At 45.1% G+C, this 18,167-nt stretch overlaps 11 protein-coding genes across 11 annotated transcripts; 7 read left to right on the top strand and 4 right to left on the bottom strand.

Annotated features, from left to right (window-relative positions):
* Positions 1–488: 488 nt before the first annotated feature.
* Positions 489–1,538, top strand: HG536_0H01570 (uncharacterized protein; the record flags this gene model as incomplete). Its single annotated transcript, XM_037285560.1, has 1 exon — positions 489–1,538. One exon carries the CDS (start codon positions 489–491, stop codon positions 1,536–1,538), a length of 1,050 nt encoding a protein of 349 aa, XP_037141456.1.
* Positions 1,539–1,623: 85 nt separating this feature from the next.
* Positions 1,624–2,370, bottom strand: PHO85 (cyclin-dependent serine/threonine-protein kinase PHO85; the record flags this gene model as incomplete). The annotated part of the gene is made up of 1 exon (XM_037285561.1): positions 1,624–2,370. The coding sequence occupies one exon, from the start codon at positions 2,368–2,370 to the stop codon at positions 1,624–1,626; it is 747 nt and encodes a 248-aa protein (XP_037141457.1).
* A 495-nt stretch (positions 2,371–2,865) lies between these two features.
* Positions 2,866–4,497, top strand: TRM44 (tRNA (uracil) methyltransferase; the record flags this gene model as incomplete). The annotated part of the gene is made up of 1 exon (XM_037285562.1): positions 2,866–4,497. One exon carries the CDS (start codon positions 2,866–2,868, stop codon positions 4,495–4,497), a length of 1,632 nt encoding a protein of 543 aa, XP_037141458.1.
* A 146-nt stretch (positions 4,498–4,643) lies between these two features.
* SUV3 (ATP-dependent RNA helicase SUV3) lies at positions 4,644–6,878 on the top strand (the record flags this gene model as incomplete). The annotated part of the gene is made up of 1 exon (XM_037285563.1): positions 4,644–6,878. One exon carries the CDS (start codon positions 4,644–4,646, stop codon positions 6,876–6,878), a length of 2,235 nt encoding a protein of 744 aa, XP_037141459.1.
* Positions 6,879–7,093: 215 nt separating this feature from the next.
* On the top strand, positions 7,094–8,290 carry ERG10 (acetyl-CoA C-acetyltransferase; the record flags this gene model as incomplete). Its single annotated transcript, XM_037285564.1, has 1 exon — positions 7,094–8,290. One exon carries the CDS (start codon positions 7,094–7,096, stop codon positions 8,288–8,290), a length of 1,197 nt encoding a protein of 398 aa, XP_037141460.1.
* A 227-nt stretch (positions 8,291–8,517) lies between these two features.
* On the top strand, positions 8,518–9,063 carry HG536_0H01620 (gluconokinase; the record flags this gene model as incomplete). The annotated part of the gene is made up of 1 exon (XM_037285565.1): positions 8,518–9,063. One exon carries the CDS (start codon positions 8,518–8,520, stop codon positions 9,061–9,063), a length of 546 nt encoding a protein of 181 aa, XP_037141461.1.
* A 95-nt stretch (positions 9,064–9,158) lies between these two features.
* SKS1 (putative serine/threonine protein kinase SKS1) lies at positions 9,159–10,589 on the bottom strand (the record flags this gene model as incomplete). The annotated part of the gene is made up of 1 exon (XM_037285566.1): positions 9,159–10,589. The coding sequence occupies one exon, from the start codon at positions 10,587–10,589 to the stop codon at positions 9,159–9,161; it is 1,431 nt and encodes a 476-aa protein (XP_037141462.1).
* A 760-nt stretch (positions 10,590–11,349) lies between these two features.
* On the bottom strand, positions 11,350–11,994 carry TRS23 (TRAPP subunit TRS23; the record flags this gene model as incomplete). Its single annotated transcript, XM_037285567.1, has 1 exon — positions 11,350–11,994. One exon carries the CDS (start codon positions 11,992–11,994, stop codon positions 11,350–11,352), a length of 645 nt encoding a protein of 214 aa, XP_037141463.1.
* A 143-nt stretch (positions 11,995–12,137) lies between these two features.
* On the top strand, positions 12,138–12,806 carry RMI1 (Rmi1p; the record flags this gene model as incomplete). The annotated part of the gene is made up of 1 exon (XM_037285568.1): positions 12,138–12,806. One exon carries the CDS (start codon positions 12,138–12,140, stop codon positions 12,804–12,806), a length of 669 nt encoding a protein of 222 aa, XP_037141464.1.
* Positions 12,807–12,831: 25 nt separating this feature from the next.
* MET12 (methylenetetrahydrofolate reductase (NAD(P)H) MET12) lies at positions 12,832–14,775 on the bottom strand (the record flags this gene model as incomplete). Its single annotated transcript, XM_037285569.1, has 1 exon — positions 12,832–14,775. The coding sequence occupies one exon, from the start codon at positions 14,773–14,775 to the stop codon at positions 12,832–12,834; it is 1,944 nt and encodes a 647-aa protein (XP_037141465.1).
* A 187-nt stretch (positions 14,776–14,962) lies between these two features.
* On the top strand, positions 14,963–18,100 carry RAD1 (ssDNA endodeoxyribonuclease RAD1; the record flags this gene model as incomplete). The annotated part of the gene is made up of 1 exon (XM_037285570.1): positions 14,963–18,100. The coding sequence occupies one exon, from the start codon at positions 14,963–14,965 to the stop codon at positions 18,098–18,100; it is 3,138 nt and encodes a 1,045-aa protein (XP_037141466.1).
* Positions 18,101–18,167: the final 67 nt, after the last annotated feature.

The raw sequence follows: 18,167 nt of genomic DNA on the forward strand, positions 1-18,167 counted from the left end.
TCCTTTGTTTATACTACGTTGTTAGAACACTAGTTAGGCGGAAAACCTCGCCAAAAACTTTTTTAAGCTCTAGCCTAAGAAAAAAAAAACTATCTCCACGGAGAAACTAAGCCATATAAAAAGAAGCTGGCATCGACCAAACTAAGACACTCGATCGACTAAAGACTCAGCTCTAGCTGAGTCTTTTGAATTTGCCAGCAGCAGGATTTTTTTCTTGGAATTTTTAGACTTCTTTATCGTTACGATATTGACCTTTGAAATACTCATCTGGTCGTGGCCCGTTCTTAAAGGGACGCGAAGCGAAAATCAGTAACACTGTATAGCATTGGCTCTTGGTCTGCTGTTGATCAGACCAAACTGGCGCAATACGATTTTCAGGCTGACGCGGGTTGGTGGCCTGTCGTTGTCTCTGATCGCTTTAAAGCGTAGTCTTTTCAAGACTCACTAGATGTAATCATCTTATCACCTTAGAAGCGGGAAACTGGGAGATGGGGTATGCGTTAACGGGATATCCAAGTCGATCAGATAAGCGTAGAAGACAGAGCCAGTATCGTTTTTGTGCGTATGAAGATGACAGGCGTAGACCAAAAGGCAAGGCAAGGGCCAGGAGGAAGGGGACCGTGGAAGCGAATGGCAGGGTGGCTCAGATGAAGACTCCACCTTCGAGTTTACAGGAGCTTCCAGTGGAGGTGCTGGAGCGAATATTTGTGCTTTCGCGGGATTTGACGCTGATGCCCGCTCTGAATAGCTACTTTTACCACAATTTGAAGCCCTCTTCGCATCTGCTGCGCAAGTTTATGTGGGAAATTTACAGTTTTGACTATTATGACTACGAGGCTTCCGTGCTGCGTGGAAAGCTCTCAAATTTTAATGAAAACGAGGTCTTCCTCATCGACAGCATCTTTGATAACAGGACTTTCTTCGAATTCTACAGAGACAACTACGCTGAGCTGTCGAAACGAGTTCGCGGCTATATTCCACGTTATTGTTTGGAGGCAGACTTCTCGATGAGCCACCCAGACGTGCCAGGATACGATTTTCCAGAGAGATTCTACACCGAGTTCGACCACTTGTTTCTACATAAAGAAATGATGAATGATTTGGGTAACACATTCACATTTGAACGAGTTTCGGAGGTCATCGAAGGCCTCTTGGAGTGGCTGTTCACGGAGTTTCCCCCATATGTCAAGAATTATGATCAGATTCATGAGGCGATCGTCCTCGTCCTGGATTTGGGATTCCCAGACTATGTAGATGCGCCAGCTGGTCCTTTGTTCGCCCTGTTACACGCAGTCTTTGAGAATAAAGATCCGCAAGGACTGCGGGCATTCGCGGATAGGCTCTGCGAGGAGGAAGTGGAGGACAGCAGGATCAAGCTTCTAGAATCCTTCCTGACGAGATGGTACGCAGAAGGAGAGAGCCGTGACTGTTTGTCCGATCCAATGCTTTGGGCTGAACTACGCCGACTATCTAACATGGCGGTGGTTGAAGCGATCGAGAGGTGTGGGGGCGAACCCCAGTATGACATTTTCTTCTAAAACATTGCAGGTTTACTCTTCCAATTTGACAAAATTACAATGTATAAGGGAACGTTATATACCGGATCTTACAGGAAATAGAGTTTCAAGGATGTTGGTAGTACTCGGCGAACCAGGGGTGGTGCAATGCCTGCTTAGCGCTCAATCTCATATCAGGGTTTAGCTGAAGCAGCCCATGCAACAGCTCAATAAGGTTGTCATCTAACGGTTCCCTGGCATGAGGCTGTAAGATTGTCCTCAGGTCCTTGGGAAGTCTCTGATGGAAGTTGGGGTTGTACTTAGGCAAGGACGAAACTCCAGGCCACGTCGATTCGTTTGGAGTGCCCATGGTATCAAATATGAGCTTCAACTGTTCATCATCGTTAGTGCCTGGGAATAGCGGCTTACCCGTCACCATCTCAGCCAAGATGCATCCACACGACCACATGTCGATCGACGTGGAATAAGTTCTTGAACCCATAAGGACATCAGGCGCCCTATACCACAGCGTGACCACTTCGCTGGAAAACGTGTTCACGGGGATACCAAACGCCCTCGCCAGCCCAAAATCTCCAAGCTTCAGCTGCCCCTTGTTATTGATCAGCAGATTCTGAGGCTTCAAATCGCGGTGGAGGATCTTGCTCTCGTGGCAAAATGCCACACCCTCCAACAACTGCCACTGGAAGTATTTCACAAGGCTCATCTCCAGGCCCTGTGGGCTGTTTTCCACCATTCTCGAGTCCATGTACTTCTTGAGATCGTTGTCCATATACTCAAAAACCAACGTCAACTTGTTCTCCGTGTGAATCACATCATACAGTCTCACGATATTCTCATGTTTGAGCTCCTTCATCAAAGAGATCTCGCGAATCGCAGTAGAAGGCGTTCCTTCCTCGGAGTCGAGCTTAACCTCCTTCAACGCCACGTATACACCTGTGGTCTTATTCAGACCCTTGTAAACCGTAGCATATGTCCCGTTCCCCAGCTTTTCCAGCTGCTTGAATCTTTTGCAACACCCACCAAAGTTAGTATTTCAGGTCTTCTTCGTCGTACAGGAACCCCGGCAAACTGACACATACTGTGAAGATGAGGCCATAACTCAGCCAGTCCACTCCAGAAGCGACAACAAGTGCTGCTCAGATCAGCCTATTGAGTCTGCCACTGCTTATATCGCTATATTCTTGGTAGTGGTCTCCGGGTCTGTAGAGGTTGTCCCGTGATGACGTATAGACGAAAAAAAATAGAATATCGTCAGAATCTGAGCGATGAGCTGAAATTTGAAGAGGTTTTGAACCAGGAATTGTGAGCATTGAGGCCTTCTAGCGCTTCAATTGGTGGTTGATTAGATATGGGAGCTGCCAATGTGGGTTCCCAACGTGGAGGCTTCAAGTTCGGGGCCGATAGACATAGTTTACTGGGTGCTGAGTGGTACGGAATGTATTCGACGCAAGAGCCGGTGACGTTTAAGCGGGAACATTTTGAAACTGCAATGATGAATCTCATCAGGGAACCGAATATCAACTCGTCCGTTATTTTGAGGGCTGATATTTTGAGCGAAGTTGACATCACCGGCGATAGAGAAGAGGTTATAGTGAAGGACAAAGAATGCCTAAACCCGGAGATTAAAGAGTTTGAAGCCAAGAAGATAAACATCGAAGATCTGGAAGTGAGGGAGGCAGCAATTGCGCCTGAAATGGATTTACACATTAGAAAACAGGTGGTTAGAAGGATAATACCCAGGAACCCATACAAGGACGCGATCATAAACCAGACGTGTCTCGTTCTCAGAGGCCCGGAGGAAGATGGCCCAGACTGTCTTGTCATTTACATTCCGCATATCAATGCAGAGGATGAGTGCCCCTTCTACATCCCGCGTGTAAAGGCGGTTGGCATTTTGCTACATGGGGATATCCTCTCTGTACACTATGTTCCATTCGATAATGGCGAGGTACTGCGAGACGAATCTCAGAGAGTGGTCAGGACGGCTTGGCGATTGTTGCAGACTGCTTTCAAGCATTCCACGGGCGTTATACAAGGTTACAAAAAGCGAGTGAATCACGACCAGGTGGTCGACAAGGTGAACTTCCAAAACCAATATATCAATCTGAAGAAAAAATATTCCAAGTTCCTGGTCGACAATTGGGCAGAGTCAACCGATCCTAAGAAACATGTTTTCGAAGACATTGCCATTGCAGCTTTTCTCATTGAACTCTGGCGTAAGGTCAAGGGACCTGACTTTAGGGAAAAGATGCAGTTCAGAGATCTGGGATGCGGTAACGGAGTGCTATGTTATATTCTTATAAGCGAAGGCGTCACTGGGATCGGGATAGACGCAAGGCACCGCAAATCATGGGCAATATATCCTGCTGATATCCAGGCATGTCTGAAAGAGCAAGTCATAATACCATCTTTACTGTTACGTCCGCATCCAGAGGTCAGAAAAAGGGCCCCGCACCTTCAGCACAATGGTGGACTATTTCCTGTAAAAGTGGCGCACGAGCTAATAGCACCAGCAACCGTGGTATATTCCAGTGAGGATTTACTGCGTTCTCCTCAGGTGAACGTTGCAGAGTTTAGCCCGGAGACGTTCATTATCGGCAATCATTCTGACGAGCTGACCTGCTGGATCCCGCTACTGGGATACCCTTTCATGGTGATTCCTTGCTGCTCGCACGATTTTTCAGGTCGCCGTGTTCGTTTTAACGTCAGAGAGTTAGAGGCTAGACAGACATCCAACAGCACCTATGCCGGTTTGGTGGACCATGTCAGCTATATCGCTAGTCGCGTGGGATGGAAAGTTGAGAAGGAAATGCTCAGGATCCCTAGCACCAGAAACGCTGCCCTGATAGGATATGAGAATGAAAACCTGGGTCAATTCCCGACGCAAGAGGTCTATGATATGGTTTTGGAGGACGGCGGTCCTGACGGATGGATACAAAACACAATGGCCCTGATGAAGAGAAGCCCTCGAAATCATTGAGTAGCAGTACATAGTACAACAATCATAGATAGCCTGGTTTTCACGTGTTTGTTCAGCATCAAGCTATGCAAGCTTGTTCTTGAGATGATCTATCTATCGTTTTAGCACTGAAATGCCAGAACAGAGCGATACCGACTTCTACGGCGATGTTCAAGAGATTGGCTCTACCAATAGCGGTAGCTCACAGATGCTTTCGACGAACATCTCTGTCCAGGTATCATAACAGGAAAGTTTCAGCTAGGATCTTTGAGGATGAAAGCTGGCTGGTGACAAAGCCCAAACTGAACAACCTACCGAAGGGTGCAACCAAGGAATCTTCATTTGTGCAATATGAGTTTACTGGTTTGAATCCAACGTCGCTGTATCATCGAGATCCAATGTTCAAGAATCTTTTGGATCGATCGATTCAGCTCATTTACAATGAGAAGGTAACTGCAGATAGTGCAGAGGATAATACTAAGTTTCTGGCATGGCTAAAGCTTCGAGATTATCTATATGAAGGTCTGAAGGATCCGAAGTTGACGAGCAACACTGAAAACTACCGGCCTACTTTGCAACAGACAGTGAGGCCGACCGAGCCTAGTAAGCTGGTCCTTCAATTGCTCAAAACTGATGAAATCGAAGATTCTGTATGGAATAAGATACTTTCCAAGAAAGAAGCTATCACAGTACAGGACAAGTACGTTTATCTTTTGCGTCAAATGTATAATTACATCTATGGCCAAGAAATTGTGCCTAAGATGGCACACACAAGAGAAATCAGGGGGTCTCATGATGTTGACATATCAAACCCTACTGAATGGTTTCCTGAGGCGAGAAAGATGAAACGCCATATAATAATGCATATCGGACCGACAAATTCTGGTAAGACCTACAATGCCCTGCAAAAGCTGAAAAATGCGGACCGAGGATACTATGCGGGTCCGCTAAGACTGCTTGCCAGAGAAATATACGATAGATTTCAAGAAGAAGGAGTGCGATGCAACTTATTGACCGGAGAAGAAGTGATTCAAGATCTCGATGCCGCCGGAAATCCCGCAGGTATAACGTCTGGTACAGTAGAAATGGTTCCTCTAACGCAAAATTACGATGTAGTTGTCCTCGATGAGATACAGATGATGGCGGACGCCGATCGTGGCTGGGCTTGGACGCATGCGCTGCTAGGCGTGAGGGCTCGTGAAATCCATCTATGTGGAGAGAAGAGTACTCTACCAGTGATAAAAAAAATTGCCAGCATGGCAGGTGATAGACTAACTATTAATGAATACAAGCGACTCGGTGAGCTTGAGGTTGAAACAACTGTGCTAAAGAAAGGACTGAAGAGTTTGCGGAAGGGTGATTGTGTGGTTGCGTTTTCGAAGAAAAGGATCCTTGATCTGAAACTAAAGATAGAACGGGAAACGAATCTACGGGTGGCAGTCATCTATGGCTCTTTGCCTCCTGAGACGAGAATCCAGCAAGCCAAACTTTTCAACACTGGCGAGTACGATGTTCTGGTTGCCTCCGACGCCATTGGTATGGGACTCAATCTGTCAATCGATCGAGTCGTATTCACCACAGACCTCAAGTTTAATGGCCAAGAAATGGTGGATTTAACGTCTTCCAACATGAAGCAAATAGGCGGAAGAGCGGGGAGATTTAAGGCGAACGCGGGGAACGGCGAGATTCCTAAGGGATCGATAACCGCTTTGGAGCCCAGAGTCCTGACCTCTGTTAGACGAGGCATTGAAGCGCCTATCAGCTACTTGCAGACCGCGGTTATCTGGCCTACCGACGAAATCTGCGCAAGAGTAGCGACTAAGTTCCCACCGGGAACCCCTACAAGCACCGTATTAAGAACAATCGCCTTACAGCTAGAGCAGCGATCGGATAAGCTGTTCACGCTATCAGACCTGAAGAACCGGCTCAGCGTTCTACAGGTCTTCGAGCACATGGACAGTCTGCCGTTCTTGGAAAAACTGCGATTGAGCAACGCCCCAGTGAAGGATCTAACCATGGTGAAGCGAGCATTCTACAAATTTTGCGAGACCATCGCCAAGAGACAAACCAGAGGTCTGCTCACCTATCCATTCCCCTTCGAAGTCCTCGACTTTAGATGCATAGCAGACGAAAAATTCACTCTCGAACTGTACGAATCCCTCTACAACATCATTATGATCTATTTCTGGCTGAGCAATAGATATCCGAACTTTTTCATTGACCTCGAGTCTGCTAGAGACATGAAGTATTTCTGCGAATTGATCATCTTTGAGAAACTCGACCGTCTGAAAAAAAATCCTTACGACAAGAAAGGTCTAATGAGCACAAGACAAGGCTCCCGCTATAAGCCAAAAGCATCCTACTCTAGGAGATCAACCAACAATTTCAAGAACCATTACTAGTTCTTTCTGTATATACTGTCACTTCAAAGATTCGATGTAACCCGTATAGAGCGACGGTGATCAAATAGATCTCGTATAGCCTCTTACAATACGGATTTTTCGCGTTGGAGCCATAAACGAGCCCTCATCTCAAAGAAAGGTTTAAAACTTGAGAGCTCTCAAAACAGCTTCTCAGTTACTTGGAGCTCACAGTCCCGAGCGAGTTGGAATCTAGAATGTCAGGAAACGTTTATATTGTCGCTGCTGCCAGAACACCAGTTGGATCATTCCAAGGGTCTTTGTCGTCCAAGACTGCCGTGGAACTTGGTACCGCAGCAGTGAAAGGTGCTCTTGCAAAGGTTCCTCAACTGAACCCAGCTACGGATTTCGACGAAATCATATTCGGAAATGTGCTCTCTGCTAACTTGGGCCAGGCACCTGCCAGACAGGTCGCCTTGGCAGCTGGCCTGGATAATCACATTGTTGCCACTACTGTTAATAAGGTGTGTGCATCTGCCTTGAAGAGTATCATACTTGGTGCTCAATCGATCAAGTGTGGCAGTGCTGATGTGGTTGTAGCCGGTGGTTGCGAATCTATGACTAATACTCCATACTACATGCCAGCTGCCCGTAGCGGGGCCAGGTTTGGTGAAACGAAGCTAGTCGACGGTGTCCAGAGGGACGGTTTGAATGACGCATACGACAACCTTGCGATGGGAGTTCATGCCGAGAAATGTGCTCGTGACTGGAACTGTTCGCGTGAGGAGCAGGATACTTTTGCCATCGCATCCTACCAGAAGGCTCAGAAGGCTCAAAAGGAGGGGAAATTCGACGACGAGATAGTCCCAGTCGTCATCAAGGGCTTCAGGGGAAAAGCAGACACCACCGTTACGAAGGACGAAGAACCAGATAAGTTGAACGTCGAGAAACTAAGAAACGCGAGACCAGTCTTCCAGAGGGAAAACGGTACGGTCACAGCTCCGAATGCTTCTCCTATCAACGACGGTGGTGCCGCAGTCATCCTGGTTTCCGAAAACAAGTTAAAGGAACTTGGCTTGAAGCCTTTAGCCGTTATCAGAGGCTGGGGTGAAGCAGCTCATGAACCAGCCGACTTCACTTGGGCGCCATCCTTGGCAGTTCCAAAGGCGTTGAAACATGCCGGTATCGCTGACGTCAACGACGTTGACTTCTTCGAGTTTAACGAGGCATTCTCTGTCGTTGGCTTGGCCAACACCAAGATCTTGAAGATTGACCAGAGCAAAGTCAACCTCTACGGTGGTGCCGTTGCCCTTGGCCATCCACTTGGTTGCTCGGGTGCCAGAATTGTTGTCACACTACTCTCGGTATTAAAGCAAGAAGGTGGTAAGATTGGTGTTGCCGCTATTTGCAACGGCGGTGGTGGTGCGTCTTCAATCGTCATTGAAAGAGTGTGAAGTCAAAAAACCGAAGACTAGCTTTAATTATACTATCTATCATAATAAGCGCTGCTAGAGTTTGTATTAGCGTCCAGGAGTTAAGGGGAATCGCGCGGATATAACCCCCTCATTAAATAGAACTTTGGCACATACAATACGTAACCGGTATATAAAGATGAAGAAAGTGACACTCTTATGTCAGAAGCCCTACTCAATTTGTTCTAATTCGATCGTGGTCGTGAGCCATGGTCCCCAAAGTGCTTGTCCTTGCCGGTACCGCTGGCACTGGTAAAAGTTCTGTCGCTGCCATACTGCTGAAGCACTACACTGAGGACTATCCAGAGCTTGAGTTCTTGGAAGGAGATTTACTGCACCCCGAGTCCAATGTTCTTAAAATGAAAGAGGGAATCCCGCTGCAGGATGACGATAGGTGGGATTGGCTAAGACAGGTCTCCAAACAGTCCAGCGAGTCTGCTCAAAAGCATGGTTTGTGTATAGTAACCTGCTCAAGCCTGAAGAAAAAGTATAGGGAGCTCATAAGAACCACCAGTCCAGAAGCTAATTTCTATTTTCTTTTCTTATACGCCCAGAAAGCCGTGATATTGCAGAGATTGGAATCAAGAGAGGGTCATTTTATGAAGGCGAACATGATGCAGTCACAATTCAGAGATCTCGAGCTACCAAACTGTGCTGAAGAGTCACATTGTAAAATTGTCCACGTTGATGGCAAGAATTTCGATCAAGTGGAGAAAGAAGTGTTAAAAGACGTGCAGGAGCTATTCTCCAGTTAGTCTGCTGTCATTTAGTCATTAAAGTGTGTATAGATACAAGGTGCATGGGATCATAAAATCAATTACTCATTACTTTCATGGGTATGTTTTTCGTTTCATGTATTGTTGTAGTTGGGCAACCAATTGAAACCTTCAGGTTGCACATTGCTGATGGAATAATTTGTGATGGTTGACAGATTTGCTTGCAGACACGGAAGGGTAGCTTGCTGTTGTGACAGTGACTCTCGCTCGTTCACGGCAAAACTGTTGTTTATACTGAGGGCATTATTAACCTTCAGAATCATCTCGTCAACATCGGATGAATATGGTGTTATCTCCACGTTGGAGGAACCAGCTGGTGTGTTGTTTTCGTCAGTATATGTTGATATTCCGGAGGATGAAGGATATGATTCGCAACTCTGCCTTTCATCCGTCTCTTCATCATCGTGATACGAGTGTAATATTTCCTTAAGTGACATACCTTTATCGCCGATGATAAAAGTATTGTAAAGCTCTTGTGAAAGTTGTGGAACGGTTGACAACGGTCCACCGTCGTTGGTGAAACTGGTAATATTTGCCATCTCCGACATCAACGTTCGTATATCAATTCTGTTGTAAGGGTTCAACTGCAATATCCTGGCAATCAGACAATAGAGCTGTTCCGATATGGGCAGAATCTTCTTAAGAACGTTCGAGTCACGGGTGAAGTAATTAAAAGTGTTATCTTCAGTTTGATGGGCTTTCAACCATGGGTTCCGAATGCACGTCAGATTGATCAGTATTATCCCCAGAGACCATATGTCACCAGTGGCCGTTGGAAAGCTTGTCACCATTGTATCTTGAGTATTTTCGTTGCAGTAAAGAATTCTTTCTGGCGCCATGTAGTACGACGAACCAATGCAAACGTTCGGGGCCAAGTATTGGCAAGTCGTCGAAAGTCCAAAGTCGCAAAGATGTATATTATCGTTGGCATCCAGTAAGATATTCTCTGGCTTGATATCGCAATGATACACCCCCATATGATGACAGTGGTCTAAGGCTGAGCATAGCTGAAGAAAGACCTTCTTAATCAGCAAGCCATTCTCGCTGAAATACTTTTCATCGACGATTGAGGTGAATAAATCCCTTGGATAGTAATCCATAACGATAAATGTGGCCAATGGCGACTCCAGAACTTGATGGATTGTCACGATATTCTCGTGAGAATGCACTTTTAGATGTAAAGCGATCTCTTTGTAATGAGGGGCCTTGGCCAATTGCGCATTAGTCAAAGCCTGAATCGAATCCAGATCGATTGATGGCAAAAACAGTCTATTCTGAAACGATTTAAAGTAATGATATAACTGAGTCTGCAGCACTGTACTTTTCTTCAAATTATCCTGTGTTGTTGGCTTACCCACGTCATTGAGCGAAGATGATTTAACCACAGCTTTCACGGCATATTCATTCTCTGTGATCATATCCACAGCGTGGAAAACCAGACCATACGCTCCAGATCCTATTTGAGACGTTATCTGAAAGTTGTTAATCTGACAATTTGTCAACATTTCGTAAGATGCTTAACGATACTTTTAATACTCCTCTTCTAAAAAGATAATAAGACTTAAATGCTATTCCAACCAATTATTTTATACTACCTTTCTACCGATGGGATACAATGCTAGGTTTAACAGTAATCAAATAAGTTAAGTAGCACATACCTCGAGAGTATATTTAATATCTACACTGTACAGGACGACTAAGCAAGAGGAGAAAGAAAAAAAAAGGAAAGAAATCTCAACTGAGCACAACGTGGCAAGCTGACTGCTTTCAGTCAGAAAAAAGTGTGCATATTGATATCTGCTCACAGTCATTGTGGAACTTCATCGTGCATCAGTTGGCTGAGAATCTTTTCCTGGCGGGCATGGCGGAGCTTCGTGGGCATGTCAATCATGGTGTGAGTTTTTTAATCTGGATGGAGGTTTTGTCAGCTCATTTTTCCGTTCGGAAACGTATTTTTCCGATGGCTCGCATGGAGGCGCGCCGGCCGCAGAAAGCCGCGCTGGGCTTTGTGTTCCTGTCGAAGGATGTTTTTCCGTAAATTGTTCCCTATACATGAGTTTTTCCGGTCGCGACCTCAGAAAAACACGTAGTCATCATTCTCTGCCCCACGGCAGTGTGAAACTTTTGCACAACGCGGTATAAGACGGGTGAGGGGCTGAAGGCCCACCGTGCTTTGTGATATCGGGAAAATCATACCATATACCGTCTCTACTTAGTTAAATTCAAGTACCATCAGTGCTGGACTGCTAGGGTGGACATAACGGTTTAAGGCAGGTTGGAGACCATTTGTTTCAGCCTGCAATCAAAGCATTCGGATTTTATCGGCATCTCCATCGAGTAAAAAGGGTCCTTCATCACGTAGTCGCTGTAGAGACAATATATCTTTCGTAGTAGGTTGTCTGCGATTTGTACGCTTATAGTGGAGTACTCGCTGTTTGTAACGCTGCTCGGAGTCTGTGTACTGATGGCGACGAATTTCAAGCCTGTCATGGTTTGGTATATAAACATCGTGAACTGATCTGTGCAGATTTGTCTTATCCCGCTTTTGTTCCAGCTTTGGAATGGCTCCTTGAAGTAATCGCTGCCTTTGAAGCTTCCTAAAGAGTTAGTAGTGCCAAGGTTGTTGCTACTGCTGCTGGAGAATCTGCTTTTTTCAGTTGTGTTGGCTCCGGTCCTCGGTAATCCGACGTAGGGTATGTAAGGGATTGTGTAGTCGATCTTGCTTGTCAATGGGGACTCGCTCAACTGTAATGCCTTGGGCGTTAATTGGCTTGCTATCGCAAAGGCTCCATGTAGGGTGCTCGCGACGATCAGGTAGTCGTTGCTGTTCAAGCTTTCATCATTTGAGAGATTGCGACGGTAAACAAGTCCTCCAGACTTGTTTATGATCAGTATGGACTTGATTGCCATGATCCGAATGGCACCCGTCTCTTTGCTTTGTTGTCGAAATAAGATGGTGTAGTTGTACCGAGCAGTAACGCTCGCTTAAGACCTGGTTGATTGGACGCTTATAAGAATCCGAAACACAGAACTAAGCAAGGTATGATAAGCTTATGTCTCAAATTATCTCTCACGATATTACGCAGCCGATTCATATTCCTCAGATTGATGGCAATAGACTCAGCTCAAGGGACTCTTTAGTCTTACGGGCATTCAAGAATGATGTTTGGCTTCCCAACACGACTGTTGCAGAACAAAAGCATTGTCTGGTCTCTCGAGAGCTTTTATTCCAAATTTTGATAGTTGAAGATATTTCAAAATCTAAGCTGAGCCAGATAGAGGACATAACGGCCAGATTGAACCCAAATAATCAGAGGATCGACCGATTGAGCAGTGGCAGAGAAAAGATAGTCATAAATCAAGTCAATGTGGAGAGCGAAGAGACAAATATCGAGACTTCGTCACCGCCAAACAAAAAAACTGTTTATAGACTGACACTGCAGGATAAATCTGGGGCTATCTTCTTCGCGTTGAACGTAACGAACTTGCCCTGGTTGTCTGTCTGTATGTTGGGTTCGAAGCTGATTATTAGTATGGGAACACAGTTCATTAGAGGTGTTTTCCTGCTGAACGATACCAACTGCATATTCTTAGGCGGTGTCAATCAAACATGGAATGAGAACCGCGAACTCAAGCTTCAAGATTACTTAGAGTCGAAGCTTCAAAGAGAAAGTGAATCTCAACTATCCTCGAATACTAAGAAGAGGAAGGCTACACAATAAGGATACACACTAAAGCAAAGTTCACCTAGCTGAGAAGTATCTCCCAAAGCTCGTCCGATTGGTTATAATCGTGGTGAACAACGGATACCAAATAGTAGTCCTGATGCATCTGCCTCAAAAAGCTGTTGCTTTGGCTGTTTCTGGGAAAAAGTTTCGCCCATTCTAGCCATATACTAAAAGCCTCATCTCTCCAAGCTTTGAATGACTCTTCAGAAATGATTGTTGTCTGAATAACTTGGCTATTTGCAAAGACACCCCAAGTTACCACGTTAGAACTTCCTGGCTCTAAATTTGATCCAAAACTACCATCTGATCCCCCAACGTAGTACGTCAGTTTTTCCCTTCCATAATGGTCCACGATATGTTTCAAGCTAGTGTTCCATCTTTCCTTTTGAACAAACATTTCAACAAATGACTTTTGATATACAACTCCATGAGCGGGACCCCAGCCAAGTATTTTATCTGTGCTAGAAGCTCCGTTCGTAGCCGGCTGGGAGGCAAGTGTAAAGAAGCCTCTGTCGTTCAATTGAATTAACTCTTCTTGGATCAGAGCACTTTCTGGAGATAGTCCTAAGTCACACCAGGGTAAAGAATCTATTGAATTCTCAAGATATTTGATAAAGATATTTCTCAAATCCTCGACATTTGTTGGAGAACCCCACAGTTGCAAAGCCCTCTTACTTCCAGCTTTGATCGAAGGTCCATAACCATCAATTTCACCGTAAGCCGGCGATCTAGAGTCACCGAATCTGCCGTTTGGAAACTCATCCCATGTTGCATCTCTCCCTAAAGTACCGGTTCCCTGTGATATAGAGATGGCCACTTTTCTTGAGGGTATTCCTATGCTGCTACGTCTAGTCTTATGAACAGCAAGCTGATTCGACGTGAAATTTGTTGATACATTGCTTGAGTTTCTTCTCCTCTTTCTGTTGTCTTCTTGGAGCGTAGTTGTTCCGGGACCGTCATCTAAAGCGATATCGCCGTCCTGATCGACATTCGTCTTGGCTTCTTCTTCTTCTTCTTCTTCTTCAGCTTCTTTCATAATGTGATGGAGAACGTCTGACTTGGCCACGATATGAGCGACAGCCTTCTCCAGATTTAAGGTATAGAAATGAAAGCACTTAACTCTTCCGTTGGTCTCGCGGTAGATCGTATCGATAATATCTGCCAGGACATCAACGCAGATGGACTTCACAGCATTATCATCCGGTTGGATTTCTGGGGGAATCTTATCCAGTATGTGCTTGGGGATCGAGGCATGGGATAGTTTTGCTGCTCTATTGAACAGCAGAAATGAGTTGATCGGCATCAAACCTGGGATAAGTGGGACCTCAGCAGATACATGATCAACAAATAGTTTTTGAAACGTCAAAAACTTCTTTACATCGTAAAACAATTGTGTTATTACGAAGTCCGCCCCGGCATCTACTTTCTCCTTCAGATATGGTAAGTCTCTCAACGGATCTTGCTCAGATGCCTCGGCTTCCCCTTCACAGTGACCTTCTGGATAAGCTGCGACTCCAATACAAAAGTACGACCCATATTGTGTCCGGATATATCTGACGAGGTCCACCGCATGTTCAAAATCGACCGGTTCTTGCGTAACTCTTTCCTGACCCACAGAGTCCTCAATAGATGGGTCTCCTCTCAAGGCCAAAATGTTCCTGATACCTACCTGTTGACATGTTCGTAGTGCATTATCGATAACAGTCTTGTCCGTGTTAGTGCAGGTCAGATGCATGCAAACCGGCACGTTAAGGCTTCTCTGAGTAATCGCCGCAAGCTCTAAGGTCTTTTCAGCCGTACTACCACCCGCACCCCATGTCACCGTTATAAATAATGGATCCAAGGCTGACATACGCACCATACGCTCCAGTAGGTTCCTCTTGCCAGTCTCGGTTTTGGGAGGAAAGAACTCTAACGACAAAGATGGCCTAGATTTCTCATTGTAAAGTTCTCGAATCGACATCCTATATATCGCCAATAGCTACTCCAATCAAGAGCCTGGACCCTCCTAGTTGAGTTCTATGCTATTCTGCTGAACTTGTCTATAGTGAAATTTCAGCGTAAGCCATAATAGAAAACGCATCTTACCATCTTATAACAAGGCATCTCACCAAGACACATGGGCTGAAACCTCGAATCACTGACTTGCGATGGCCAGCTTGTTTATCCAAGAAGATTCGGACGATGAGTCGCTACAGCAGGAGCTTTCGAGGCAGATAAGCTCCAGGAAGAACCATGAAGAGGCCTTGCTGCCGCAGCAGACAATGCTACCAGAAGATCCCCACATAGAAAGAGATGCTACAGGACCTTCAGACGATGAGAAACCGTTGTATCCTCTCATTCCGCGGGAGGATAGTGGAGCGAATTTGAAACCGAATATAGAGGACATCAGGGAAGTCGATATCCAATTGAATCTACCTTTGAGCTTCCAGCGTCAGGTCGTTGAAAACGTACTGGTTGCTGATGATCCGCTTGTCGTGATAGGTAAGGGCCTCTGCATGATTGTCATTGTGGCTAATCTGCTTCATGTGCTGGGGACGCCAACAAGAATCAATGGCATTTCAAAAAGATCATTGGTCCTAGTGCTTAATGCCAAGCCGAGCGATAATATACATATAAGCGATGAGCTGCAGGAACTGTCGGCTCTTTCTAGCTTTGAAAACCCTCAAGATGAGGAACCGAGACCATTTCATGTCATTAATGCTGACTCGCAAACATTGGAAAAGAGGAGACAACTGTACTTATCTGGCGGCATATTCAGTGTAACGTCCAGAATCCTCATAGTGGACCTGCTTTCAGGTGTGCTACATCCTAACAAGATCACCGGTATCGTTATCCTGAACGCCGAGAGTTTGAAGGAATACTCGAACGAATCCTTTATTCTGGAGATCTATCGGTCTATGAACAAATGGGGGTTTGTGAAGGCTTTTTCTGAGTCTGCAGAGTCATTTGTCATGGAGTTTTCCCCTTTGATGAGGAAAATGAAGGACCTGAGACTCAAGAATGTGTTGCTATGGCCTCGCTTCAGAGTGGAGATATCTCAGTGCCTGAATAATGCTATTAACCCAAAGGAAAACAAAGTTGTGGAGGTCAAAGTTTCATTGACAAATTCAATGTCACAAATACAGTTTGGTCTCATAGAGTGTTTAAAGAAGTGCCTGGCAGAGTTGCAAAGAAAAACACCCGAATTGTTTCGAGATTGGTGGAGCATGGCAAACTCACTCGATGCTCACTTTATTAAGTCGATCGACATGGTTATGATTCCGAACTGGCATCGTATTTCATATGAGGCCAAACAATTAATCAAGGATATACGATTTCTGAGGAATCTCATGAAGCTTTTGGTGAGTGGTGACGCCGTTGACTTTTACGAAGAGATCCAATTGAGCCTGGAGGCGAATAAACCATCAATATCCCGTAAGTACACAGAGTCGCCATGGTTAATGGCTGATGAATCTCAAATGGTCGTTTCTTATGCCAAGAAGAGAATCTTCAACGATGGCAAGTATTGCCTGGAAGACATGCCGAAGTGGGACCAACTTATCAACATTCTCGATGAAATTTCGTATCAGAGAGCTTCAAAAGACTATCTTGGCCCTACATTAATTATGTGCTCCGATGCAGCGACGTGTATGCAACTGACCAGAGTGTTGAGCCTTGCTGATGAGAAAGATGGCTTCAGGAAGAATATGCTGCACAAATTACAGATTTACAAGGATCGCCGAGAAGATCGGAAACAAATGGTCAGAGAAGTGCGAGATAAAGAACCGGAGCGGGCCACCGAGTTGAACGTGAGTACCGCTTTTGCTAAAGAGCAGCTTACGACAAAAAGGCGACGAACGAGGGGAGCAGCAGCGGTTGCCGCTGTTCAACGATTGAAGAATGCTGGCATCGGAGAGGACATCGAAGCAGTCATTGACACCTACAGTGTCAAACAGGAAATTGAGGGATCGCACGGTGATGAAAGCCGCCCTGATGGAGAAGACTATGAAATGCTCCCTATCTTGGATGAAAGCGATTCGCATGTTCTCGATCAAGGTGACGAGGATATGATGGAAATGTTAAAAAGCGATTTAAGTCGGAAGATTTGGGAACAAAGAGCTAAAAACTACTCATACGTCAACACTGGTGATGAAATTATTGTCGAAAGATTTGACAAGGTAAGCGACGATACATTTCTGCAGGAGCTAATGCCCTCCTTTATTGTGATGTATGAGCCTGATCTTTGCTTTATACGTAGAGTTGAGGTTCATCGAGCTATCCACAAAGAAATCCCGTCAAAGGTCTTCTTTATGTATTATGGAGATAGCGTTGAGGAACAAGGGCATCTTGCGGCAATCAAGAAAGAAAAAGACGCTTTCACGAAACTTATCAGAGAGCACTCCATGCTAGCGCATCATTTTGAAGCTGACGAAGATTTATCTCATTATCATAACCTTGCAGAGCGGAAGCTTAAATTGAGTCGCCTCAGGAAAAATAACACAAGAGCAGCAGGTGGCCAGGCAGGATTATCAGAAATGACTCAGGATATTGTTATCGTTGATACTCGTGAATTCAATGCTTCGCTTCCTGGTTTACTTTATAGGTATGGTGTTCGAGTAGTGCCTTGCATGCTGACGGTGGGTGACTATATCATTGCTCCCGACATATGCCTAGAAAGAAAATCCATTTCCGATCTTATTGGATCTCTGCATAATAACAGGCTTGTCTCCCAGTGTAAGAAAATGGCCAAGTATTATAAATACCCAACGTTACTAATTGAGTTCGATCAGGGCCAATCATTCTCACTTGAACCATTCAGCGAGAGAAGGAATTATCGAAACAAAGATTCTTCTACAGTACATCCGATTTCAAGCAAGTTATCACAGGACGAAATTCAGATGCAGCTAGCAAAATTGGTGATGAGATTTCCCAGTCTAAGACTAATTTGGTCATCATCACCACTGCAGAGCGTCAATATAATACTTGAATTAAAAATTGGTAGGGAACAACCAGATCCGACGATGTCTGTAAGTTTCGGCTCTACGACAGGGCAGAAGAATCCGGCAGTGAAGAAAAATAAAGACCCTTCTGCAGATCAGGAGAGGCTCACGAAGCTTCTCGATGTTCCTGGTATTTCCAAAGTTGAGTATTTTAATATTCGAAGGAAAGTTAAAAGCTTTAAAAGACTGTCTGCCATGTCACAGCAAGATTTGACGGATTTATTTGGCGACGACCTGAGGCAGAGAATCAATCATTTTCTTCAGGTTGAAGAACTTGAAGGTGAGGGTACCGGTGAAGATACATAAATCGAGGCGGTGCCTACCTCTACAAGATGCGCGATACTTTCAAGTAGATTACAATAATGGGTCTGAC

The sequence above is a fragment of the Torulaspora globosa genome, chromosome 8 (genome assembly GCF_014133895.1).
Source record: "Torulaspora globosa chromosome 8, complete sequence".
NCBI lineage: Eukaryota > Fungi > Ascomycota > Saccharomycetes > Saccharomycetales > Saccharomycetaceae > Torulaspora > Torulaspora globosa.